This window comes from Coregonus clupeaformis, unplaced genomic scaffold, assembly GCF_020615455.1.
Source record: "Coregonus clupeaformis isolate EN_2021a unplaced genomic scaffold, ASM2061545v1 scaf0278, whole genome shotgun sequence".
NCBI classification, from domain to species: domain Eukaryota; kingdom Metazoa; phylum Chordata; class Actinopteri; order Salmoniformes; family Salmonidae; genus Coregonus; species Coregonus clupeaformis.
This window is the reverse complement of record NW_025533733.1, coordinates 62,348-76,577: the sequence shown is the minus strand read 5'-3', so window position 1 is coordinate 76,577 and position 14,230 is coordinate 62,348. Positions and strand designations below refer to the sequence as shown.

The window sequence follows — 14,230 nt, the reverse complement described above, 5'->3', positions numbered from 1 at the left end:
GCATCAGCTGGCTGGATGGAAGGAATGCAGCTGTGGTGGTTGCCAAGGCAACTGACATGGCACTGCATGGAGTGCTGGTGAGAGGGGTTCCCTCTGAGGGGTTTTCACTCAGACAGATCTTATCGCTGCTGTTGTTTTTGTTACTCCTGCCCTTCTTTAATCCTCCTTGATCCATTTTACGATCCTGGGTAGAGGGGAAGGGGAAAGGGTAATGTCGTTAGCATGGATTCCAGGATGTATTCATTACATCTCGAAGTGGAAACCGTAACCGTTTAAGTACCTAACGTAAGCAAACAGAACGAAGCGGGGAGGGACCTACCTGAATTTGTCCAATAAACTTCATTGCAAACCCATTTCTGTTTTGCAACAGAATCGGCATAATGAATATACCCCTAGTAAGGCGCTAGATTGGTGTCTGCCACATGTAGGCTAATAGAAACCTGCATGGACATGTATCAAATAGCCTGCCTGAGTGTATAGACACAAACATACTACACACGTGGCAAGTTATACCTAATATGCTAGCTGTAGCATCAACATGTCAAATTATTATGTTTTCAATGAATGAATAATATCTACTTTTAAATGATCTAGTTAAAGTGACATTACACATGTGACGTGTTAAATTAATTTGTACACACTTCATATGGGCATAATTGTTGACAAATTGAGCAATTCTATGAAGTTGACCTGACCTACTGAATCCCCCCTCCCGCCCTCGGTGGTAGCGCAGTGCCGGTTAGATATTAGCTACCTAGCTAAGTGGCTAACAATTCCGTTGTTTGACTTAATTATTGGAAAGCGACAAAAACATAAGCATTTGTGGCGTATTTATTGAAATAACAGTGTTCATGCAACCTAACTAATTACCCCGCGTGTTCATCTATTTTGCAACTGCAAGCTTGCTACATTTACGTAGCTAGCTAGATAAGTAGTTCACGTTAGTTAGCTAGCTAGCGCCTGTTAATGAGTCCCCCCAAATGTCGTTGAGTGACATGTTGCGCTAACATAATCAATCTCTGGTTATTAATTCCAAATGAATGTATGGCACATTATATGACTTCAAATACAATAAATATAAAGCGTTTGCCTACCCTTCAGGCGTTTGGTAGTTGATGTGACTCCATGCATCGTCTGACATTGTTGTTTTTGTTTGGTGTTGTTTTGCTTGCATACGAGCTAGAAACACGAAAACATCGGATTGCGTTCTCCTTGGAAATCGTACCAGGACACGAATAAGCAAGTAATCGATCAGATCATCCAATCCACTCCAATGTGTTAGGTGTCCAATTGCATCCAAAATGCACGGAATTAGCTGTGTCGTTCCCAGCCAAAAGGAAAGTAGGCTCTAACCTCTACGAAAAACATACAAAATGGAGATCTCACTGTTTACAACTCGCAGTGCAACCTGTTGGCAAAGACGAGATACTGCAACTTGTGTACTCCACGCCCACTTACAGTAGCTGTGCATAGTCATAGGTCGTCATTGGCCATTAGTAGCTAGACAGATGTATATCTAATAGTAGGCTATGTATGAAACTTGATGAGGTATCTTCAGCCAGGGAAGGGAAATCACCTCTTTTTTGGACAAAATAGAATGCACAGGACAAACCTGCTCATTTTCAAAAATGATCTGAAAATATTTTTGTATGCGGTTAGGACATCTACTTTGTGCATGACACAAGTACATTTTCCAACAATTGTTTACAGACAGATTATTTAATTCACTGTATCACAATTCCAGTGGGTCAGAAGTTTACATACACTAAGTTGACTGTGCCTTTAAACAGCTTGGAAATTTCCAGAAAATGATGTCATGGCTTTAGAAGCTTCTGATGGGCTAATTGACATCATTTGAGTCAATTGGAGGTGTACCTGTGGATGTATTTCAAGGCCTACCTTCAAACTCAGTGCCTCTTTGCTTGACATCATGGGAAAATCAAAAGAAATCAGCCAAGACCTCAGAAAAATAATTGTAGACCTCCACAAGTCTGGTTCATCCTTGGGAGCAATTTCCAAACACCTGAAAGTACCACGTTCATCTGTACAAACAATAGTACGCAAGTATAAACACAATGGGACCACGCAGCCGTCATACCGCTCAGGAAGGAGACGCATTCTGTCTCCAAGAGATGAACGTACTTTGGTGTGAAAAGTGCAAATCAATCCCAGAACAACAGCAAAGGACCTTGTGAAGATGCTGGAGGAAACGGGTACAAAAGTTTCTATATCCACAGTAAAATGAGTCCTATATTGACATAACCTGAAAAGCCGCTCAGCAAGGGAGAAGCCACTGCTCCAAAACCGCCATAAAAAAGCCAGACTACGGTTTGCAACTGCACATGGGGACAAAGATCGTACTTTTTGGAGAAATGTCCTCTGGTCTGATGAAACAAAAATAGAACTGTTTGGCCATAATGACCATCGTTATGTTTGGAGGAAAAAGGGGCTACTTGCAAGCCGAAGAACACCATCCCAACCGTGAAGCACAGGGGTGGCAGCATCATGCTGTGGGGGTGCTTTGCTGCAGGAGGGACTGGTGCACTTCACAAAATAGATGGCATCATGAGGAAGGAAAATGATGTGGATATATTGAAGCAACATCTCAAGATATCAGTCAGGAAGTTAAAGCTTGGTCGCAAATGGGTCTTCCAAATGGGCAATGACACCAAGCATACTTCCAAAGTTGTGGCAAAATGGCTTAAGGACAACAAAGTCAAGGTATTGGAGTGGCCATCACAAAGCCCTGACCTCAATCCTATAGAAAATGTGTAGGCAGAACTGAAAAAGTGTGTGTGAGCAAGGAGGCCTACAAACCTGACTCAGTTACACCAGCTCTGTCAGGAGGAATGGGCAAAAATTCACCCAACTTATTGTGGGAAGCTTGTGGAAGGCTACCCGAAACGTTTGACCCAAGTTAAACAATTTAAAGGCAATGCTACCAAATACTAATTGAGTGTATGTAAACTTCTGACCCACTGGGAATGTGATGAAATAAATAAAAGCTGAAATAAATCATTCTCGCTACTATTATTCAGACATTTCACATTCTTAAAATAAAGTGGTGATCCTAACTGACCTAAAACAGGAACTCTTTACTAGGAATAAATGTCAGGAATTGTGAAAAACTGAATTTAAATGTATTTGGCTAAGGTGTATGTAAACTTCTGACTTCAACTGTAGCTCTGCATCACATTTGAATGTACCAGCTTGTCCCATCCCACACCATTTGAATATAACTACCATGAGTGTTACTAGCATATTTATTTTTGTTTGGAGTGATTTTGCATACCTCATCCCTTTCCTTGTTCTCACCTGCAGAAACATCAGGAGTCCACAAGACACGTCACATACAGTATGAGTAGGGCTGGAGAAGTAGTACACTTTGGTTAAGTGGCCTGGCTGTAGGCTATGAAACCATAAAACATTTGTATTTGTATCTAAAAGCAATCGAACTTCTAGGTTAAAACCACATACAAATCGAACAGGACTTGTACAAATGGGTTAGCCATTGAAATGTACCTACAACTCTTGATGAAATGAAAGTTGAGAACAAAATATGTTTAATGAATAATAGCTACAAATGATGTAGGCCTAAACTCGTATTTGTTGTTGCATTGGACAAGGTCTAGCTGTTAGTTCCCAATGGTTTGTCCCTAATGCTGATGATTCATTACAGTCAATGTGATTTTTATGAGAGTTATTTAAGGAGTCAGTCAGCCCTGATTATGAATGAGGATGCAACGTCAGGGTTGTTGACAGTTCTTACTGAGTCTTCACTGAATACTCAAATCAACAATTAGTCCTCATTTAGACACACACACATATCTGTATTCAATAATCACATTTTTTAAATTATTAATTTGCATCTCAAATATGCATCTGCATTGTTGTCATTGCAGCTAACGACACCTTCACAGTGCAATGCCACTCACGAGAGGCATGAATAGGGGAAATATGTAAGCTGTTGTGAAGGGATCTCCTCTCCCACCCACTCCATTCCACAGTTCTGTAATGCGCCATTCCCTACTGAACACCCCCCTCTAGTGGCTGACCTTGGTACTGTTAATCATGAATGGGATTGATTGAATACTGTAGCAAAAACAGTACAGTATGGAGATAGGGGATTTCTATTGGAGAAGCAGTTTCTGACTATCACGCTTGTAGGTAATGTCATGGCGATGTTGGCTATCTAAACTCGTGCACAGAAACACCTAATCGGGTGAACGGTCGTCTCGCGCCGAACTGCGCATGTGCATGCCGTCAAATCAAAGGCACTCCTTCGATATAAAGTAGTTTTTGACGAAAATGAAAACGTGTCAGTTTGTCACTTTCACAAGGTTGGAGTAACAACATGTTCAACTACTTAAGACATTGGTTCGAATCTAGGTTGTGCCTTTAGATTTTGAGAAAATTAAAAACGAAGGAAGAATTTTACACTTCTCAAACCTCAAACCCCGGCCTGGTCTGCTTGGTCTGTTTCGCAAGCGTTCCCGGAAGTCTCGCGATGTTGCGCATCTGGGTTTAGCAATTCTGACTGTAGCCTACACTGCGCTTTAACACGTAACAAATTCAGCACACAGTTACCCATGGCACAAGCCATTGTGCCTTACACAATACATAATTGTTGGGCAAGACCTTATTATATGGGACCTGTTAGCAGTGGAACACTGTGACAGTTGGATAATTGAAGGCATAGCCTAATTTGATTCCATAGTAGGCTATTTGGGAAAACAAGTATTTATAATTGGTGTAAACATTATGTGTGTGAAAACAAAAACACACACAGTCATTAAAAAACACGGAATCTCTCTCTTCATCCAAACAGGGACATATCTAAGTGATAGTAGATACAGTTGAAGTCGGAAGTTTACATACACTTAGTTTGGGAGTCAATAAAACTCGTTTTTCAACCACTCCACAAATTTCTTGTTAACAAACTATAGTTTTGGCAAGTCGATTAGGACATCTACTTTGTGCATGACACAAGTAATTTTTCCAACAATTGTTTACAGAGAGATTATTTAACTTATAATTCACTGTATCACAATTCCAATGGGTCAGAAGTTTATATACACTAAGTTGACTGTGCCTTTAATCAGCTTGGAAAATTCCAGAAAATGATGTCATGACTTTAGAAGCTTCTGATAGGCTAATTGACATCATTTAAGTCAATTGGAGGTGTACCTGTGGATGTATTTCAAGGCCTACCTTCAAACTCAGTGCCTCTTTGCTTGACATTGTGGGAAAATCTAAAGAAATCAGCCAAGACCTCAGAAAAAGAATTGTAGACCTCCACAAGTCTGGTTCATCATTGGGAGCAATTTCCAAATGTCTGAAGGTACCACATTCATCTGTACAAACAATAGTATGCAAGTATAAACACCATGGGACCATGCAGCCGTCATACCGCTTAGGAAGGAGACGCGTTCTGTCTCCTAGAGATGAACGTACTTTGGTGCAAAAAGTGCAAATCAATCCCAGAACAACAGCAAAGGACCTTGTGAAGATGCTGGAGGAAACAGGTACAAAGGTATTTATATCTACAGTAAAACGAGTCCTATATTGACATAACCTGAAAGGCCGCTCAGCAAGGAAGAAGCCACTGCTCTAAAACCGCCATAAAAAAGCCAGGCTACGGTTTGCAACTGCACATGGGGACAAAGATCATACTTTTTGGAGAAATGTCCTCTGGTCTGATCAAACAAAAATAGAACTGTTTGGCTATAATGACCATCGTTATGTTTGGAGGAAAAAGGTGGCCGCTTGCAAGCCGAAGAACACCATCCCAACCGTGAAGCACGGGGGTGGCAGCATCATGCTGTGGGGGTGCTTTGCTGCAGGAGGGACTGGTGCACTTCACAAAATAGATGGCATCATGAGGAAGGAAAATGATGTGGATATATTGAAGCAACATCTCAAGACATTAGTCAGGAAGTTAAAGCTTAATCGCAAATGGGTCTTCCAAATGGACAATGACCCCAAGCATACTTCCAAAGTTGTGGCAAAATGGCTTAAGGACAACAAAGTCACGGTATTGGAGTGGCCATCACAAAGCCCTGACCTCAATCCTATAGAACATTTGTGGGCAGAACTGAAAAAGTGTGTGTGAGCAAGGAGGCCTACAAACCTGACTCAGTTACACCAGCTCTGTCAGGAGGAATGGGCCAAAATTCACCCAATTTATTGTGGGAAGCTTGTGGAAGGCTACCCAAAACGTTTGACACAAGTTAAACAATTTAAAGGCAATACTACCAAATACTAATTGCGTGTATGTAAACTTCTGACCCACTGGGAATGTGATGAAAGAAATAAAAGCTGAAAGAAATCATTCTCTCTACTCTCTACTATTATTCTGACATTTCACATTCTTAAAATAAAGTGGCGATCCTACCTGACCTAAGACAGGGAATTCTTACTAGGATTAAATGTCAGGAATTGTGAAAAACTGAGTTTAAATGTTTTTGGCTAAGGTGTATGTAAACTTCCGACTTCAACTGTATTTCACATTGGCTTCCTGGGGAGCAATGTGAATCAATGAGGCCTCCCCACCAAAGAGGAGGGATATTACATTACATGCAGTTTACTAATCTGATTTTAAACTGCAAAGAAAAAAAATCAATTTAATTTCTCAGGATATGCAGATTCACATAAATGTCTCTCTCTCTCTCTCTCTCTCTTCCTCCTCCTCCTCTTCAGAGAGCTGGCTGTAGCTCTCTCTCTCCTGCCTCCCCTTCAGAGAGCTGGCTGTAGCTCTCTCTCTCCTGCCTCCCCTTCAGAGAGCTGGCTGTAGCTCTCTCTCTCCTGCCTCCCCATCAGAGAGCTGGCTGTAGCTCTCTCTCTCCTGCCTCCCCTTCAGAGAGCTGGCTGTAGCTCTCTCTCTCCTGCCTCCCCTTCAGAGAGCTGGCTGTAGCTCTCTCTCTCCTGCCTCCCCTTCAGAGAGCTGGCTGTAGCTTCTCTCTCCTGCCTCCCCTCCAGAGAGCTGGCTGTAGCTCTCTCTCTCCTGCCTCCCCTTCAGAGAGCTGGCTGTAGCTCTCTCTCTCCTGCCTCCCCTTCAGAGAGCTGGCTGTAGCTCTCTCTCTCCTGCCTCCCCTTCAGAGAGCTGGCTGTAGCTCTCTCTCTCCTGCCTCCCCTTCAGAGAGCTGGCTGTAGCTCTCTCTCTCCTGCCTCCCCTTCAGAGAGCTTGCTGTAGCTCTCTCTCTCTCCTGCCTCCCCTTCAGAGAGCTGGCTGTAGCTCTCTCTCTCCTGCCTCCCCTTCAGAGAGCTGGCTGTAGCTCTCTCTCTCCTGCCTCCCCTTCAGAGAGCTGGCTGTAGCTCTCTCTCTCCTGCCTCCCCTTCAGAGAACTGGCTGTAGCTCTCTCTCTCCTGCCTCCCCTTCAGAGAGCTGGCTGTAGCTCTCTCTCTCCTGCCTCCCCTTCAGAGAGCTGGCTGTAGCTCTCTCTCTCCTGCCTCCCCTTCAGAGAGCTGGCTGTAGCTCTCTCTCTCTCCTGCCTCCCCTTCAGAGAGCTGGCTGTAGCTAGAGAAATTAGTGGAGGAGTGGCGTGCAAGAGAAGAGCTAGAATGTAGGTCAGTGTAATGCTGTGCTGTGTGGATGGGGATAATATAGCCAGCGACTGAAGGGTTTGGGCTTCAGCATGCTGTTGTATTATTGCCTAGATAATATGAGAGACTGCCAGGCTGCTACACTGCCTTACCAACTCACCACCAAGACTCAGCTGACAGGCTGCTACACTGCCTTACCAACTCACCACCAAGACTCAGCTGACAGGCTGCTACACTGCCTTACCAACTCACCACCAAGACTCAGCTGACAGGCTGCTACACTGCCTTACCAACTCACCACCAAGACTCAATTTAGAGAGGAGAGGAGAGGAGATACTGTCAATAGCATTAGATGTGATGTCGTATTTATTTATTTTTATTTTACCTTTATTTTACTAGGCAAGTCAGTTAAGAACAAATTCTTATTTACAATGACGGCCTACACCGGCCAAACCCGGACGACGGTGGGCCAATTGTGCGCCGCCCTATGGGACTCCCAATCACGGCCGGTTGTGATACAGCCTGGAATCAAACCAGGGGGTCTGTAGTGACGCCTCAAGCACTGAGATGCAGTGCCTTAGACCGCTGCGCCACTCGGAATCTTAGAGATACAGGGTCTGGAATTCAAGTGAATCCACCAAAGCAAGATGTTTATGTTTATGTACTTATTCTAAATATGTCTGACTTATTTGTTAGTTTAAGTATGAAATGTTTCGTACATTGTTTTTACCACATTCCTTAGCTCTTCGTTGTTTGGAGGGTATTGTTGGCTTTTCCAGTCAGTGAGCTTTAACCACAGATTTCAACAATTGGAGCTCTCAAATATTCCAAATGATGAAGTTATGTTACATGATAGGACTTCTAGAATGTCTTACATCACTCTCAGATGGAGACTCATAATGTCTTAGATTATTCATGCTGAACTGGCATGAAATTCAACCCCTCCTAAAAATATGAAACTGGTAGTGTTGCACCAGCAGGAACTGAGAGAGGGAGAGAGAAAGAGAAACAGAGAGAGAGAGTATTATAAATATGAAAGTATAGCAGTGTCTGTTCGTTTGGACAGGAACAGCTTGGTTTACAAACAGGAACTAAGGACTCTCTGCTGAGGATTAATGGCATCTGTTGTTGTCACTAGTCAGCAGTCCAACTCGCTCTGAAATGTTTCATCCATTTGGATTTGTTTGTTTCCAAAGAAGATAAAATACATTATGGAATGGGTTGAATATCCACAACACAACACAACACAACACAACACAGTAGCCTACACTCACTCACTGTCTGCACCCCACATCAAATCAAATCAAATTTTATTTGTCACATACATGTGTTTAGCAGATGTTATTGCGGGTGTAGCGAAATGCTTGCGCTTCTATAATAATAATATGCCATTTAGCAGACGCTTTTATCCAAAGCCACTTACAGTCGACAGTGCAGTAATTTCTAACAAGTAATATCTAACAATTTCACAACATATACCCAGTACATTAGAGGCTGCTGCTGCCTATTGAAATCACTGGCCACTTTAAGAAATGGAACACTAGTCACTTTAATAATGTTTACATATCTTGCACTACTCATCTCATATGTATATACTGCATTCTATTCTATAATATTCTACTGTATCTTAGTCCATGCCGCTCTGTCATTGCTTGTCCATACATGTATATATTCTTATATTTCATTCCTTACTAGATTTGTGTGGCCTTGCGGTGATGCAGCCCGACAGGATGCTCTCAATTGTGCATATGTAGAAGTTTGTGAGGGTTTTAGGTGCCAAGCCAAATGTGTTGCCCAAGCCTAGAAACAACAACACACATAACAGCAGTTTCCTAGAATCTCCAGGGAAAAATGAAAATCTCACATTAAAAGAAGAAAAAAATCTTGCTGAAAGAATCATCAACCGCAGTGGAACACAGCATTCAATCCCTTCTGTTTGGATCCCACTCACTGACGCTGGTCCCCACGTGTGGCTGCTTAGCAACCCCTCTCCAGCACTACACAGTGAATTATCATGCAGGGTAAAGCATGACCAGTGCTTCTCACATTCCAGAGTCAGAATCACCTTTATTCACCACATACAACTGCATGTACATGAATTTGACTCGGTGAAATGATCCACCAGTCAGGGAGAAAATCCGTCCACACTGACTCAAACCACCAATGTCCTAGCAGAGAACACGGGCACGAGGAGTCTCTATTACTTCAAAGGATTTAGGATTTTTCTTCACTGCTTTTCTTCCAAAATAGGAAAAAGGGTCTGAAGAGTATAGGGCCTACTATTGGTCACATTGAGGGCTGTAACCTATAAGGGGGATGTGGTGATGTGCAATCTGTTTATACTAACACTGGAATAGCTATGTGACAACAACAAAAAACAAGAGCATAGGCTATTATTTACAAGCATATGACTATACACTGAGTATACAAAACATTATGAACACATGCTCTTTCCACGACATAGACTGACCAGGTGAATCCAGGTGAAAGCTATGATCCCTTATTGATGTAACCTGTTAAATCCACTTCAATCAGTGTAGATGAAGGGGAGGAGACAGGTTAAAGAAGGATTTTTAAGCCTTGAGACAATTGAGACATGGATTGTGTATGTGTGCCGTTTAGAGGGTGAATTGGCAAGCCAAAATATTTTAGTGCCTTTGAACAGGGTATGGTAGTAGGTGACAGGTGCACGGGTTTGTGTCAAGAACTGCAACGCTGCTTGGTTTTTCACGCTCAACAGTTTCCCGAGTGTATCAAGAATGGTCCACCACCCAAAGGACATCCAGCCAACTTGACACAACTGTGGGAAGCATTGGAGTCAACATGGGCCAGCATCCCTGTGGAACACTTTCGACACCTTGTACAGTCCATGCCCCGACGAACTGAGGCTGTTCTAAGGGCAAAAGGGGGTGCAACTCAATATTAGGAAGGGTGTTCCTAATGTGTGGTTACTCAGTGTATATGACAGAGAAAAACTGCCCAAACAAGCCAGCCCTAAAAGAGCAAACAAGATAACACCTTGGAAAAGGCCGACATGCATTGCGACATATGAGCTATTTAAAGATAATTACTGTGACGAGTAGGCCTAAGTATTCGTGCATTGCCACCGTCATGGATTGAAAGCCAACGCTACGCACTCATTCCAATGGCCACTTGCAGCGGAACGGTACCTGTCCATGGCGCTGAAGTGACGCCCACTCACCCAGTCCAATCACTGTACCCCTATAGGGCAGCGCAACCTCACAGCGTGGAATAACAGCTGGTGATTGACAATGAAGACATTATTAATTTGCATAGATAAATAATGGGGAGCAAATAAACGGAAGGTGTGGGTATTTTCTTTTTGCAAATGATATAATTCACGGTTTTTAATTAGTCACCTGATAAGTTTAAGCAAATTCAAATCCCCTAATTGAATTCAAACTCTAATGTTATTATAGCCTATTAGGCTACTTTTCAGAATGTTAATCTATTTCCAACGGAATGTCATTCAAATGTAGGTTCATCTACTCTGTGTCGCACGTTTTCAAATGTAATTTTCCTTTAAGATGATGATGTAAGACGTTACTCCGCATGATGGTTTTTCCGCGCACCGCTGGAGAATCATCATCCTAACCTTCTTCAGTCCGGTGCCAGCCTGACGGTTACTTCTCTTCTCCTCTCTGCACAGCAGTTTGGAGACGGAGAGATGGGAGCGCGCTGCACTGGCGTCCAGATTCAATTTTAACTTTAAGAAAATAACTGCACGCACATGACAATTTCAGCACGGTCTCAGTGGACAGCGAACGTGCACTTGCTTCCGGCAGATGAAGTTACATCGGAGCGTTAAAAAACAAGGACAGGAGCTTGCCTTGCAGAATCAAAGAAGTTGGACATTTTTATCCAGAACGGACTGAAATGCAGAGGTGCTGAATTTTTGTTCGATTGATGATGGAATAATGGTGATGTCACGATGATTTCACTGTAGGATTATATCAATGGACTCACAGCAATGGGACAAAGCAATGGATGTGTGTAAAATGATGCATGCACTGGATGTGGTGATCGATTTCATTCAACAGAAGACATGCACGATCGGCAGGCATTTTACGCGCGGCTTAACTGAAGCACCTGAGGTTTTTTACAGCACTTGTCTTGAATAATTTTTGTGGGGGGGTTGTAATGGGGGTCAACGGTGTCCTTGGTATGCAGGTCTAATGAGCACACAGAATACATGCTATTCCATCCCATATAGATTGAAAACTTTTTGGGAACATCTGCGCGTTGCACGGTGACCGGGATTTGGTTTTGTGCATGAACAAAAAAATGGCACTGAGTGAGAATTGTAAAACCCAGCCCGCTAAAGAAACAGGGTCGGTGAAAAACCTGCCGTCTGATGTTATTGAACTAAACGTAGGGGGACAGGTATACTACACTCGCCTCCCTACTTTAACAAGCATCCCCAATTCCTTACTGGGACGGTTATTCTCCACCAAGAAGGGGTCCTCGAATGATTTGGCGCGGGACCTCCGGGGACGTTATTTTATCGACAGAGATGGTTTTCTGTTCCGATATGTATTGGATTATCTGAGAGATAAGCAGGTCGTTCTACCGGACCACTTCCCGGAGAAAGGGAGGTTAAAACGGGAAGCAGAATACTTTGAACTCCCCAAACTGGTCAAACTGTTGGCGTCCGAGGAATCTAAACAGTTTCAGGACGACCCTTTTCACAGTGATTTCGACGACGCGTCGCTAGGCAGCGACCAGAGGATCTATTCCTCCTACTCTCTGGACCGGAGGTATGGATACATAACCGTCGGTTTCAAAGGCACGTGCACGGCACCGGGGGTCAAGGACAGTCAGATTGACTCCAAATCCAAAAAAGTAGTACCCAGAATCTTCATCAGTGGAAGGATCGGCCTCGCCAAAGAGGTGTTTGGAAACACCCTGAATGAGAGCCGAGACGCGGACAGGCCTGTGGACAGGTACACCTCCCGGTTCTTCCTCCGGTTCCGTCACTTGGAGCGAGCCTTTGACATGCTGTCTGAGAGCGGGTTCCACATCGTTGCCTGTAACTCGTCGCTCACCGCCTCTTCCATCAGCCATTACGCACCTGAGAAAGTCTGGTCCAACTACACGCAGTACGTCTTCTACCGTAAGTGAACGTTTATTTCCCACATAAAACACTCGAAACGTTCTTTAATAATGCCCTTTAGGTTAGGCCACAGTTATGTCACAATATATTGTTTAAGTGGATTTAGTAAAGGGAATAGTTAAGTAGGTTAGACTATTGATGTCTGACAGACTGACTAGGTTGGATTAGGCCTATATGGTTCCCTTTGCTATCATCCCTGCACCTTGTTTTAAATAGCTTTTAAAGTTTGTTATTATATACACTGAGCGTACAAAACATTAGGAACATCTTCCTAATATTGAGTTGCACCCCCTTTTGACCTCAGAACAGCCTCAATTTGTCGGGGCATGGACTCTACAAGGTGTCGAAAGCGTTCCACAGGGATGCTGGCCCATGTTGACTCCAATGCTTCCCACAGTTGTGTCAAGTTGGCTGGTAGTGGGTCTCTACTCCGAATAGCTCGTTCCATCTCATCCCACAGATGCTCAATTGGATTGAGATCTGGTGACTGGGCAGGCCACCGCAGTAAGCTGAATTCACTGGCGTGTCCGTGGAACCATTCCTGGACAATACTAGCCTTGTAGCATTAGGCATTATCCTGCTGAAAAAAATAAGTTTGCAGATGGATACACTGCTGCCATGAAGGGATGCACCTGATTGGCAACGATTTTCCGATATCCTGTGGCATTCAAACGTTGCTCCACTTTTATCAAGGGGCCCAAAATGTGCCATGAAAACACAACATCACACCACCAGCCTACAATGTTGACACACGGCATATGATGGATGCTTGTGCTCATGTGGTTTTATCCATACCCTAGTCCTCCCATCAGTGTGAAACAGCAGGAACCAGGATTCATCAGACCAGGCAAAGTTTTTTCCAATTCTCCAGTGTCTTCGTTCCTTAGCCCACTGCATCTGCATTGTCTTGTATTTTGCTGAAAGAAGTGGAACTCTGTGAGGTCGTCGGCTGCCATACCCCATTCGTGTCAAGGTACGACGAGTTGTGCATTCATTTATGGGTCTTTGGGCACCAACGTTGTACTGGACTGTCAGTTGACTAACTGTAGCCCGTCTGTTGCTCTGCACAATTCGTGTCAGCCTCCTTTGTCCTCTTTCATCAATGACCCGTTTTCGACCACTGGCCTGCCGTTGGCTGGATGTCCTTTGGGTGGTGGACCATTCTTGATACACACGGGAAACTGTTGAGCATGAAAAAACCCAGCAGCGTTGCAGTTCTTGACACACTGAAACCGGTGCGCTTGGACCTACTACCATACCCCCGTTCAAAGGCACTTCAATCTTTTGTCTTTCCCATTCACCCTCTGAATGGCACTCACTGACAATCTGAAATGGTCCACCCACACAGACAGTGTGGTGAAGTATGCGCAACAGTGGCTCTTCAACCTCAGGAGGCTGAAGAAATTCGTCTTGGCCCCTAAGACCCTCACAAACTTTTACAGATGTACAATTGAGAGCATCCTGTCGGGCTGTATCACCGCCTGGTACGGCAACCGCACCTCCCGCAACCGCAGGGGTCTCCAGAGGGTGGTGCGGTCTGCCCAACGCATAACC

General features: G+C 43.8%; 1 protein-coding gene across 1 annotated transcript in view; it reads left to right on the top strand.

Moving 5' to 3' along the window:
* Window positions 1-11,148: 11,148 nt before the first annotated feature.
* Window positions 11,149-14,230, top strand: part of LOC121536437 (BTB/POZ domain-containing protein KCTD16-like) — a 61,580-nt gene continuing 58,498 nt past the window's right edge. Inside the window, exon 1 of the mRNA XM_041843700.1 lies at window positions 11,149-12,676. Coding sequence (XP_041699634.1) covers window positions 11,836-12,676 — 841 coding nt within the window. The 5' untranslated portion in view covers window positions 11,149-11,835. The remainder of the gene's footprint in view (window positions 12,677-14,230) is intronic.